We start from the raw sequence: 12,673 nt of genomic DNA, 5'->3' as shown, positions 1-12,673 counted from the left end.
CATATATCTTTGTTCTGTATACCGCATGGTCCAAGCATACCGCATCAGCGGTTATATATTTATAAACGTTGTGCGGCGTGACTATGCGAGGCCCTATTGCGGCGTTAGCCCGTTTTCTCTTGCTTTTTCGAGAAAGAGGATGATAACCGAATTTCTTTTTCGGTTGTGTTTGTTCCGTTCACTACGACGCACTCACACGCATTACGGAAATTTTGTCCTCAAAAATAGGCATCGCATTCTTTTTATGCGATCCTTCATATATTATGGTTGTATGCAGGCAAAAAAGGCAATGCCGAAGCGCACAGCTTACTTATGTACCGTGCTGGTTCACAAACCGCAGTGATCGCTGTGTTGAGCAGCGCCATCGGCCTCATGCAGGAAGGCTAGCGTAGACATATGGTAATTTGAAGCCTACTAGACTTGAAATGCGCGAGAACGATGCCAGTGCATCACAAATATTTGAGTGCGGCTGCCGCTTAGATGTTTCGTGGTTGCCTTAGGTTGGCCGTGCACGAGCATGCGCTCTTATGTTTATGCTTTGCTCCCTACGCCAAGCGATCAGATATTGAGCAGATTTGCCATTACATGCTGCTAATACAGAGACACCGGGTTTCTTTCTTGAATTAAAACGGATATAACTAAAATATTTCACAACACATACACACACCGCGACTGATAATGTGCGTACACCGCGGCTTATACAACGCGTCACATTTCTGCGCTCCCAAATGATATTTCCGCCTGCTGTAGTTACCGATTCACCGAAAAGCTTCCCTGACGACCTTATATGAACGGACACGGCGTAAATTTCACAAAATACCATCTAAAACATCTCAAAATCGTTCCGCAGCACGCGACAGCAATACTTTCAAGCAGCGCCGCGCCGGCGCTGCTTGAAACAGGGGTGACACGTGTGACAGGGGTATTATATGCTGCTCGCATGTGCACCTGGCTAAGTTTTTAACAGCATCGCGCGACCATCGACCCGCGTGCTTGTCAGCACCTTATTAACGGCGCTGAGCGGCGAAACAAACGAGATACGCGCATGTGTACACATGCGCTTACTTTCGCTATTTCGCCGCTCCGTGCCATGATGATAAGGTGCTGACGAACACGCGGGTCGATGGTCGCGTGATGCTGTTAAAAATTGGCCGGGTGTGCAGTACACAGAAGGACACAAAGTGCGCAAGCGCTACTCCGAATCAGAGTCGTCCGAACTAGAGTCTGATGTCGAGTGCTTCTCGCTGCCCACGTCCCATAGAGCATCGTCCTCTGTGCCGTCCAGCGCGTTGCTTATGCAGCATTTTCTGAAAGACTTGCGCACCATTTCTTCGGTGAGAAATTTCCACGCCGATGACCACAAACACCAGCCACAAACCAGCCACAAACAGTCGCAAGCGGTGGACGTCGCAGGCGGCCGGTGGGGGTAGTCGGGTTATCGCCCAGCATCCATTCATTATAGAGTTCGTGCACTCTATCTTTAAACGGCCTATTTAGCACAACGTCTAGTGGCTGCAGCACAGATGTCAGTCCACCAGGGATGACCACGAGGTCCGTCTTGCCGTCGCACAGGGCCCGCTTTACGTTGGCTGTGAGGTGGCCTCGAAATGAGTCCAGAACGAGCATGTTCGCTCGCTCAAAGAGAACACCAGGTCGCCGCTTCCAGACGAGCCAGACCCACTCCAGCATCAACGACTCGTTCATAAAACCGTTTCCATTAACCCGGACGATGACATCGCGTGGGAATTCCTCTTTCGGCAATGTTTTTCTTTTAAAAATGATGAAAGGGGGCAGCTTCTTCCCATCAGCTGTACATGCGAGCATCACAGTGAACCGCGAGTGCTTGTTGCCCGTTGTTAGAAGCTTGATTTGCTTGGCTCCTTTCTCGGAAACAGTCCAGCTTGAGGGCATATCGAACCACACTGGCGTTTCGTCAGCGTTTCCTATCTGTCCTATCATGTAGTCGCGTTGCTGCCGAAGCGCAATTACATATCGCTGAAACTCGATTAGCTTGTCCTCGAATTCTTCGGGCAGTTTCTGGCACACAGAAGTACGGCACCATAGTTCAAAGCCCTTCCTCTTCGTGAAACGCCGCACCCAGGATGGCGAGCCCTTGAATTGCACCCTCGTCAGTCCAGAGGCGCGCGCGATCTCTACCGCTTTAAAACGGATGGATTCAGCAGTCACAGGCAGCGATCTTGCACGAAGCTCCCGGACGAAATCCGCAACCTTGTTTTCCTGTTCTGGATACGCTGCAGTCCGCCCACGAAATGAAGTTTTCTTTTGGTTGCTGCAAGCAACGAAAAGCTGCTTCTGCTTCCGCAAGTAGCGAATGCTTTTTTCCGACACTCGAAATTCGCGCTGTGCCGCCGGGTTGCCGTTAGCTTCCGCGTACTCGATCGCCTTTTTCTTGAAGGCGACGGTGAATTGCCGTCGGCTTCCGCTCATTCTTAAACAAAATGTGAAACAATGCAAACACAAAATGACGGTTGGATGGATGGATGGATGATTGTGGCTCAACCCTTTGAATCGGGCGGCGGCGGCGCGCGCCACCTAGCCTTTAATAGTTCTATATGCATGCATACCTATGTATTTACTCCTTTACTTTTGCGTTGATATTGTCCACCAATCAGATAGCCTCCGTTTAGTTATTTCTACCTGTTCAAAGTCTATTCTACTTTCACTGTCTTTAAAACCCAAGGCTTTGAATAGTTCCCCGTTAGATTCAACTGCAGGGTGAAGTTGTTTACAAGCAAGTATCAGGTGTTCCGCCGTTTCCTCCTCCTCTCTACACGCCTCGCACACCAAATCTATCTCCTGGTATCTGGCTCGGTACCTTTTAGTCCTCAGTACACCTGTCCTGGCTTCGAACAACAATGAGCTTCCCTTAGAGTTGTCGTAAATATTTTCTTTGGCTATTTCTTGCTTAAACGTCCTGTATGTCTCCAATGCCGATTTGGTTTGCATCTCTGTACTCCACATACCCCTCTCTGCCTCCTTAACCTTTTTCTTGACAGATGATTCCTTACTTGTTCCCCCGCTACTGCCCAAGTATTTGCTTGTCAATTTTCTAGTTCGCTTCCTCCACCTCGTGTCGACATTCCTCGTGTATAAGTAACTGAAAACCTTCCTAGCCCACCGAATTTCCCCCATTTTTCTCAATCGCTCCTCAAATGCTATCTTGCTACTAGCCTCTCTGCCCGGTGCTACAATGTCGCCACGCCACGCCGCGCTGCTGCTGATGGCGATGGCGGCTGTTTACCTCATCCGCCCATTGTTGCAAGACTTCCGTAGTCTTTCCGCCAATGTCCGGTATATGTCGAGGGTCGACTTTTCGCGATGGTTTCTTGAAAAAAAAGTTCGACCTATATTCCGTTTTTTACGGTATGTCCTACGGAGTTGTATATGAGAATGCCTTATGACTACGGACTAATGAGACGTGATTTTGACTATATATGGTGAGTACTGAGAGGTATAAGTGTAAATAAGGTTAATAAAGACTTATAAGATTAGTTACAATAAAAATATTTAAACGTAACAGTGATTATTTGAGGGTAATTAGGAATACCGAGGCTAAATAAAATCGACTTGTGCTAAATTATTAGACTCATAAAAAATTACTAAGGCTAAATCAGCGTAGCCTAATCAAGAATTAAGGGTTCCCTGAGAATAGATCTAAATAAGTAATATTAATCATTAATTACAGGTATAAACACCTTCGCCATAACTTTAACTAAGGTTAATTAATTATTTAGCCAAATTTCATTGTTATAGAAATAACTAAGCCCGAATAATAAATGAAATATGTTTATTTACCCAAGTTGAAGTTTCACTTTAGTGCCCACTTCTGTCCTAAACCGCTACAAATCTGGTGAGGTTTATTCATGCTATGGGGGGTGGGGGGGAGTGGGCAGCCAGGGCTTCATACTGCAAAAAGAAGTATGCAGAAACTCTGTTGTAGTTGCACAAAGCGTGCATTAGCATACCCTAAATGTAAGTTGGCCCACTGCCAAATTTAAGTTGGCCCACCCCCAAAATTTCAAGTTGGTCCACTGCAAAATTTTAGGCCGGCCCACCCCGAAATATAAATTTTCCCACCCCTAAATTTATATTGACCTTCACCCAAATTTCAAGTTGTTCCACCTCCAAATTTCTCCAAATGTCAAGTTGGCACAGCCCCAAATTTTAAGTTGGCGCATCCCAAAATTTAAATTGGCCCACTCCCAAATTTATGTTGGCCTACCCCCAAATTTCAAGTTTGCCTACCTCTACCGTATGGCTTCTTCATGCATTTTCTGTGGCATTTTCTATCTCTAGAGTTATCCTCACCAATCAATTTTTTTTCAGTTGTTTGTCATCGCTTATAAAGCTACCAATCACCTACATTTACATTATTATAATAAATAAATGTAGAAAGTTCGCACATTGCGCCTTTTTGTGCAGATACAAGGCATTATACTTTTGGCATGGCGGACAGATCTTGCTTCGGTACTCGCCAAAGAATGCTTCCGCATTAAAATATGCTGGGACTGCCTATTAACTAGCAGGCATATGTTGCTCCTTGCATGCTTCCAATGTGCTAGCGTACCTAGTGCGGTTTGCTAGCAGCGTCTGGTTGCAGGCCTCGCCTGTTGCGCATCCGCCTGGCGTGGGAGGCAGGCAACAGCCGCTTGTCTATCAGCTGTGCCTGCTTATTCTGGCCACCAAGAGCTGGCGCTACAAACACACGTGCTTCCCCTTGCTGCCTGTTGCTGGTGCTCGAAGCAGTCTCCACAGAGCACTGGCCACGCGCTCGCGTGTTCCCTTTCATAAAGGACGACCCTGTACCACCAGCGCCTGCTCTTCCTTTGGATGCTCACCTCTTCTCCCCGTCTGCTGACACGACAAGTTGGCACTGGCTGCTTGCTGGTGTGAGCATGAGGCGGATATGCCCATTTATGGTTCGATCTTGTGCCTGCGTTCCTGATTAGACCAAACCATGCTAGGGTGACCTACAATACTGGGAGGGTGAAGCTTTTCCGGAGAACTTCCACGCCGCCGCGCAGCTTTGCTGCACCCGTGGGCTTTCTCCGCTGTGGAAGCTGTGCCACAGCGGCGGGCGTCTGCTGTGTGCTTGATATTTGGTCTCTATTAGCCAACATTGCGATAATTAAGCTCCTATAATATACTACGTAACTTCAAGATAATACTGCAGCAACTCGCCGCACAGAGAATGCGCTTGTGTGCGGTAAATACGAGAATTTTGTATATTTCCTTCTATGCTTGCAGGTTTGTCACCTCAATGGTCCTCACTTACGGGGCTGTTTCTGGCACACATTCAGCGTGCACTTCATTGTGAGCTAAGTGTGGCGTGACAAACGTAAATGTGTTGCGAAATAGAATAAGCACAAGATGACGTGCATAACCAGGAGAACGAAGCAGATATAAGCAGCGTGCACATGCTAACGCTTTGCGCCTTTCATTTACTTTGTTTTATTTCATGCATAGGATTTGCTTTACTAGACCGCCTCCCACGCTCTGCTGTTTCCTTCGTAACATGAAAGTAAATTTAGCAATTTATTCTGTATGCTCGTCGGTTCGTACATAGCAACTATACTTGCTGATCAACTAACACGTCGTTGTAATTACATAATGAAAAGAGACAACTTATAAGGATGTACATTGTTCACATTTTACTGTCATTGAAGGCAATAGCAGTGCTGATATTTAAAGTTAATAGAAATATTTGCAGTGCATCAAGGGCGGTAATTTAATGCAAACACACATAACATTGTCATGCACAATAAATACTTGCTAGTTTACGTAACAATCCTACTTTAAGCAATAAATTATGCTTATCCCACTGGCGGGCCATTTTCATATGATAGCATGAGACAAGTTACATGTTGATGATTTATGAGAAGACTCACAGATTATATAACAAAGCTGTTGTAACAAACTTTCACATAATAAATGCGTAACCGGCGGGGCCAGTAATAGTTATATATATTCATTTCAATCTAGAAAAATATTAATTTGTGTATAAATGGAAAATTTCCTGAAAGGAGGAGAGGCCAAACAAATGCAGATGACGCAGATGTAAGATTCAAAGCTTCTGACGGGTTGACCAGATGTCTCCATGTCACATCAGCTCCAGACCTCGCTCCTTTCTCTCTTCTCATTGACCTATTATACGTAAAGTAAAGCCCCCGCACCTTTTTAATCATACGGCTTAATCTTAGTAATGTCGTCTCCACATTACATCCTCACTTCCAGTCTCCTAACCTTTCTCGCTTCCCATATTGAGCTATCATGGGGCATTCGTCCCCACATTGCATCACCGCTCCCGATGTTTCTTTACTTCCTTCTCTTCACTCATTCCACAGTCATGCACCTTTGCCGCATTGCTAGACATTGCATCATTGCATGAATTCAGAGCCAATGATGATTTCAATATGATGCAGGTGGTTCAAAGCCCGAAAATCTGGCTTGATCGAAAGGCTGATAGAAGAAGGCAACCAGTCCGGTGCAGAACTGGATCACGCCTAACGCGTCTCAAAAAAGTGATGAAAGGCTCATTTTTTACATTTGCAGCTATGTGACTACAAAGTTTGTCCTGAAAACAAAGTAAGTGAACACTGTCGCGATATTCTACTAACCAGGAAGGAATATCTTAGCCAGCTGAGCGCAGCTGATTACACACGTCTAGCTGCGGGACAAGGGAGGCTTCTGTACCCATCTGGCCATCTCTTTAGATTTACCAGACATATTGAGAACTTTTTCACAAAGTGTTTCAGTACTCGGGAGCTTCATCACAAAAGCATCATGCATGGACGTTAGTGAACTCGTCAGCAAAAAGCGGGAAGTTGCGGTCGGGTTCCCCATTCGCGGCATTCACTTGCCGGTGAAATTATTGCTTTCTATGTAACTACTCATCTCCAATTTTTTGCAATGCTTTTTAAACGTGCAAACGTCAACCACCGTGAATATTCAAAATATCTGAAGTTAAGCTGCTGTACATGAAACTGGATTATTTGAATCTGTTTTAAACATTCTCATCTATTACACTTTTTATGGTGAAGCAATCCCAGCACCTCGGATGAATATTTTTTATTGATGTACAGTGATCCCTATAGAAAGACACAAGGCCGATGCAAGACTGACCCCAGCATACTCCAAAACGTCCACTCTGTACCTGTTTATAATGAATATTTGTTGTCTCATTTTATATTTTTGTCAGGCATGGAACATAGGGGATTTCTATATTTGTTGATTATATTTATTTATATAGAGCAGGTTTGTATTCCTGAACAATTTTCTAAAGTAGTATTTGAAATAACACTTTTACGTTTGTACGTTGTTTGCCGTATTTTTTATTTGGCAGTTATTTAATTTATACAGCAAAAATGCTGGTATACCTATGCCTTTAATTTAATTTTATCTGGATATCTGTAATGTCTCTTTCTGTGGGACACTCTTTGTGTAAAACCTTCTGGAATAAAGTTTTCCTGGCATTGCTTTTATTTCTAATGTCTGCATTTATTACAAGCTTCGTCTAAGCACGGCGAAGCTGGTTGCTGCGCGCTATCTCTGAAGCGAAATAAGCTGACATGATTATGGTGCTATGGCTGTCTCTGCTCTTTATCTCGTTTCCCTTAAGCTCTGTTTTGGTGCCCTTTGGATAATAAAGTACTAGTCGAGGCTAACAAAAGTGTCGAATGAAGACATTTGGATATAGCTGTTAACCACTGGCAACCGTGACTGGAAAGCTCCTAGTAGTGAGCGAAGCTGTAACTGCACCTATGTATTGCAGTTGACAGCGCAAGCAATTCAGTTTTTTTTTTTTTTCGTTACTCTTAACTATTGCGTGCATCGCCCTTTTGCCCAATTACTCATGCGAATAACCTTGTTTTCGTTCTCTCCTTGTGCTTGCGACTAGAATTTGCGTGTTTCTATGCACGTACCAGCTCCCACATTACCATTTTCAAACTCCATCACCAGAACTAGGCCACGCTGATGCCATTCGACTCATGATTTTTCCATTATCTTGCTGGCCCAGCAATAAGACAACGGTTAAAGACGGGTAAGTTCCATGCCGTACCACACCATTGAAGTTATATAGCCTCCAACTGTCTTGCATTGAAACTGAACGCAAGAAAACTACAGCGAGTAGCAGACGCCCCTGGCTTTCCATTTGCTTCCCGAGCATTGAAAGGCCACGGGTCCGGCACAGCAGTGGCGCAGCACGGCAGTTCCGCGCAAGGGCATCACGCGGGACCCGGCGCTCTAGACACTTACTCAGGATTCCAGGCATGGGGGCTTCTAGGTTACTAACCGTGCTCGTGTTCCAGACCGCCGTGTGAATCTCTACATGGCTCCCGTTGGTTGAGTTAATGCAGCCACTCTTTTTGACGCTAGCGACAAGGTGCCCTTCAGTTACGGCCCTTTCGGGCAGGTCACGGCAACAGGAACAACAGCCGTGCGACACCTCCTCTAAAGCAGCCTTTTAAAAATTATTATAGCGACTTGACCGGCTCGCTACCTGCTCCCCCTCCATCCCCCATGTTGCACGCGCAGTATTTTTGTTTGCTTTTGCCTGTGCCCGCAGTGCGTCCTTTATGCACGCGCGCAACGCCGTGCAATAGCTTATTTTTTTCATTCAAATACACCAAATGGATGGCACGCCACGCGCGTGTACAAAATTTAAGGCCAATGCGTCCTACAAAGCACAAAGACGCATTGGAATTGTTTGTTCCAGACTCCAGTGCTGTCAAGACAGAACCCCGTAAGGGATATAAAGAAAGAGTGCGTTGCTCTGTAGATAAGAACTCTGCTTCTAACTTTCTAACTTTTGTAGTTGCTGGCATACACCACTCTGTTGCTCGATCTTTGCTAGCCCGTAGCGATGTATTAAACCAGTTTGTTTTACGTCGTCTTGTCTACGTGCCGTTCCTTCCTCGATGATCAACGAGGAGCAAGTTCCGAGCAAATGCTGTTTGGCGGCCACTCGAAGCCATGAAATTATTTAGATATAAAGCGTCAGTAATGGAAAGACTAAGTTCATTCCGTTCTGTAATTGTTTTAAAGAAATGTGAATATTTCAAATAATATGAGTTAAAGGTGTATTCATTAGGTGCTCTAGAGTGCTTGTGGCGTGTTGACCTAGAACAATTCAAAGAACTTTGTACGGATGTGTCAATGGTTTTGTCACCATGAATAAAACTGTATTTGTGCTAGATTTGCCCTAATTTGCACTGTTAATAAACCGGTTCTTTTTAATAATTCAGTCGATGAATCCGTTAACTTGTATTTATTATAAATTAACTTTATTGCCTTCCTCTGCACCTCCTCTTATGAGTTCTTTTGTGTACATAAATCAAACAATGCAGGCGTACTCCAGTACTAGTGGAACAAGTATTTTGTAGGCCAGCAGATTTGTATCTTCTGGTGCAAGACGAAGGCGTCTTCTCGGAAAGATGAGTCGCTTTGGGGCTCAGCATATACATTGATTTCCACTTGAGGTTGTGGGGTTAACATGGGATTCCCGTCGGAAAGCATGTGTTAAAGTGACACCTAAATATTTACCCTGAAATACACAAGTGAGAAGTGTGTCATTAATAATGTAAGTAAAATCAGATATTTGTTTCTTTTATTTATGGTTAGCATTACTTATCTTTGGGCAAGTACAGGCGGCGACTACATGCGTTGTTTGAGTTCTTGAAATGCATCTGCCTGCGGCGTTTCCCACTTGAACTCGACGTCACATTTAGTTAGCTGTGTCAGCGGCTCAGCAATACGTGAAAAGTCCTTGACAAATTGCCTGTAGTAGGCACACATGCCAAGGAATCTGCGCACTGCCTTCTTGTCGATGAGCTGCGCGAACGTTGCGATGGCAGCTGTCTTCTGCGGGTCGGCGCGGACTCCAGACTTGCTGATGATGTGGCCTAGGAACAGAAGCTCATCGTAAGCGAAGCGGCACTTTTCTGGCTTCAGAGTGAGTCCTGATGACTTGATGACTTCTAGTACTGTCGTAAGCCGCCTAAGGTGATCGTTGAAATTTCCAGCGAAGACGACGACGTCATCCAAGTAAACAAGACAGGTCTGCCACTTCAATCCTGCTAACACCGTGTCTATGATACGCTGAAACGTTGCAGGTGCCGAGCACAGCCCGAATGGCATGAGCTTGAACTCATAGAGGCCGTCTGGCGTGATGAAGGCGGTCTTTTCATGATCTCTTTCGTCGACTTGCCAGTAGCCAGACTTGAGATCCATCGACAAGAAGTATTTTTCGTTGCAGAGCCGATCTAATGCGTCGTCTATCCGTGGTAGGGTGTATACAACCTTCTTTGTGATGTTGTTCGGTCGACGATAATCGACGCAGAAACATAAGGTTCCATCCTTTTTCTTCACCAGGACAACAGGGGATGCCCACGGGTGTTTCGACGGCTGGATGATGTCGTGGCGCAGCATTTCGTCGACTTGTTTTCTTATAGCTTCACATTCTCATGACGAAACTCGGTAAGAAGGGCTCTGGCGGAGTGGTCGAGTGGACTCCTCCATGACTATGCAATGCTTGGTGACTGGTGTTTGTCGAATCCTCGATGACATCGAAAAGCCTTTGTATTGTCGGAGCAGACTTCTGAGCTGCTGTTGCTTAATCATGGGGAGACTTGGATTAATGTCGTAGTCTGGTTCGAGAACCATGGTCGTCTGGGTAGATGCGGCGGAATCTGAGAGGACAAACGCATTACTGGTTTCCAGAATTTCGTCCAGGTACGCGATCGTCGTGGCCTTGTTGATGTGCTTGAACTCCTGGCTGAAGTTTGTCAGCAACACTTCAGTTTTCCCTCCATGCAGTCGAGCGATCCCTTTTGCGACGCAAATTTCACGGTCTAGCAGTAAACGTTGGTCACCCTCGATGACGCCTTCTATGTCGGCAGATGTTTTGGTGCCGACGGAAATGACAATGCTGGAGCGAGGCGGGATGATGACTTGACTTTCGAGCATGCTTAAGGCGTGCTCGAGAGCTCTTTGGCGGTATCGCTCGATCTTCTGACAGCGTTATCGACTTCGACTTCAGGTCGATGATTGCGCCGTGTTGGTTCAGGAAGTCCAGGCTGAGAATGACGTCTCGTGAACACTGTTGAAGGATAATGAAGGTAGCAGGGTAAGTCCGGTCATGAATGGTTGTTCTTGCTGTGCAGATTCCAGTCGGCGTGATGAGGTGTCCTCCAGCGGTCCGAATTTGAAGGCCTTCCCATGCGGTATTAACTTTCTTCAACTGGGCGGCAATGTGTCCACTCATTACGGAGTAATCGACCCCTGTGTCGACTAAGGCAGTAACTGCGTGGCCGTCGAGAAGCACGCCGAAGTAGGTGGTTCTTTGTCTGGCATTGCAGTTAGGTCTTGGCATCAGATCATGGCTGCGTCGTGTTGAACTGAAGCTGGTACGTCGCGTCGTCAAGTCATTTTTCGTCGGTGTAGTCTTGGCTTCCTGACTTTGTCGAGACGGCGGCGTGTCATTATTATGTCGTCGAGATGGTGTCTTCGGCGTCTTCGGCGTTGACGGAGGATCTTCGTCAGTTCGACGAACAGCAACCACACCTCCATCGGTTGCTGCTTTTAGTTTTCCGGATATGGGCTCGCAGACCGGCCCCAGGCTTGGCCAGTATATGGTTGGCGCTGCGGCGACAGGTAGTGGCCTGGTGATGGCGAACGGGACGGTCGTCGAGCGCTCCACTGAGTGGCGGCGAGGTAGTCAGTGATATCACAAGGTCGTTCACCAAGCTGTGGTCGTGGCACGTTAACGGCTAACCCTTGCAGTCCCATTTCCCGGTATGGGCATCGGCGGTAGACGTGACCCGCTTCTCCGCAGCGGTAGCAAAGTGGGCGGTGGTCAGGAGTGCGCCAAATGTCCGTCTTCCTCGCGTAGCAGCGCTGGGCGACGGCCGGGGGCGTGCTTGCGGCGGCGGCGGTGGACGACGGAATTGTGGCGTTAAAGGTCCCTGGCGCGGTCGTGCAGGGAGGCCTTGGTGGCGGGCGATGGTGGCATATGTCATCGCTTCCGGCTGGGGCTGCGGTGATTCTGGTTGCACCTCAGGAACTCCAAGGGATCGCTCAAGCTCATCTTTGACGATTTCGGCGATTGAGGCTACTTGAGGCTGCGACCTAGGGTACAACTTCTGCAGCTCTTCCCGTACGACCGCTCTGATAGTCTCGCGCAGATCGTCGGTGGCCAGAGTTTGAATTCCTGTGTAGTTGGTAGAGTTTGTGCTGCAGTTAAATTGCCAGCTCCGCATTTCGAGTGTCTTCTCGATGCTGGTGGCCTCGCGAGGAAACTCTTCTACGGTCTTCGGTGGGTTTAGTATCATTGCGCCGAAAAGTTCTTGCTTCACACCACGCATGAAAAGGCAGACTTTCTTCTCCTTGGGCATATCCAGGTCAGCGTGGTGGAGCAGGCGGTTAATTTCTTCCGTGAATATGGCAACGTTCTCGTTAGGTAGCTGCACTCGGGCGTCCAGCATGGCTTCGGCCCTTTCCTTGCGCACGACGCTTGTAAAGGTGCGCAGGAAGCCGCTACAGAACAGGTCCCATGTTGTCTTGGTCGACTCCCGGTTCTCAAACCACATTCTGGCAACGTCTTCTAAGGCGAAGTATACATGCCGCAGCTTGTCGTCAGAGTCCCAGTTGTTGA

The 12,673-nt window shown here is 46.8% G+C and overlaps 1 protein-coding gene across 3 annotated transcripts in view; it reads left to right on the top strand.

Moving 5' to 3' along the window:
- LOC142584566 (polycomb protein SCMH1-like) overlaps positions 1–12,673 on the top strand; it is a 389,046-nt gene that overhangs the window by 350,058 nt on the left and 26,315 nt on the right. Inside the window, exon 13 of one of the 3 annotated variants that reach the window (XM_075694673.1) lies at positions 6,444–7,500. The exons of the other annotated variants lie outside the window; for them this stretch is intronic. Within the exon in view, the coding sequence (XP_075550788.1) occupies positions 6,444–6,581 (138 nt within the window). The 3' untranslated portion in view covers positions 6,582–7,500. Of the gene's footprint in view, positions 1–6,443; positions 7,501–12,673 lie in introns of those variants that run through there. 3 annotated transcript variants of the gene reach the window in all.

Source organism: Dermacentor variabilis, chromosome 6 (genome assembly GCF_050947875.1).
Source record: "Dermacentor variabilis isolate Ectoservices chromosome 6, ASM5094787v1, whole genome shotgun sequence".
Classification (NCBI taxonomy): Eukaryota; Metazoa; Arthropoda; class Arachnida; order Ixodida; family Ixodidae; genus Dermacentor; species Dermacentor variabilis.
This window is presented reverse-complemented; position numbering and strand designations above follow the sequence as displayed.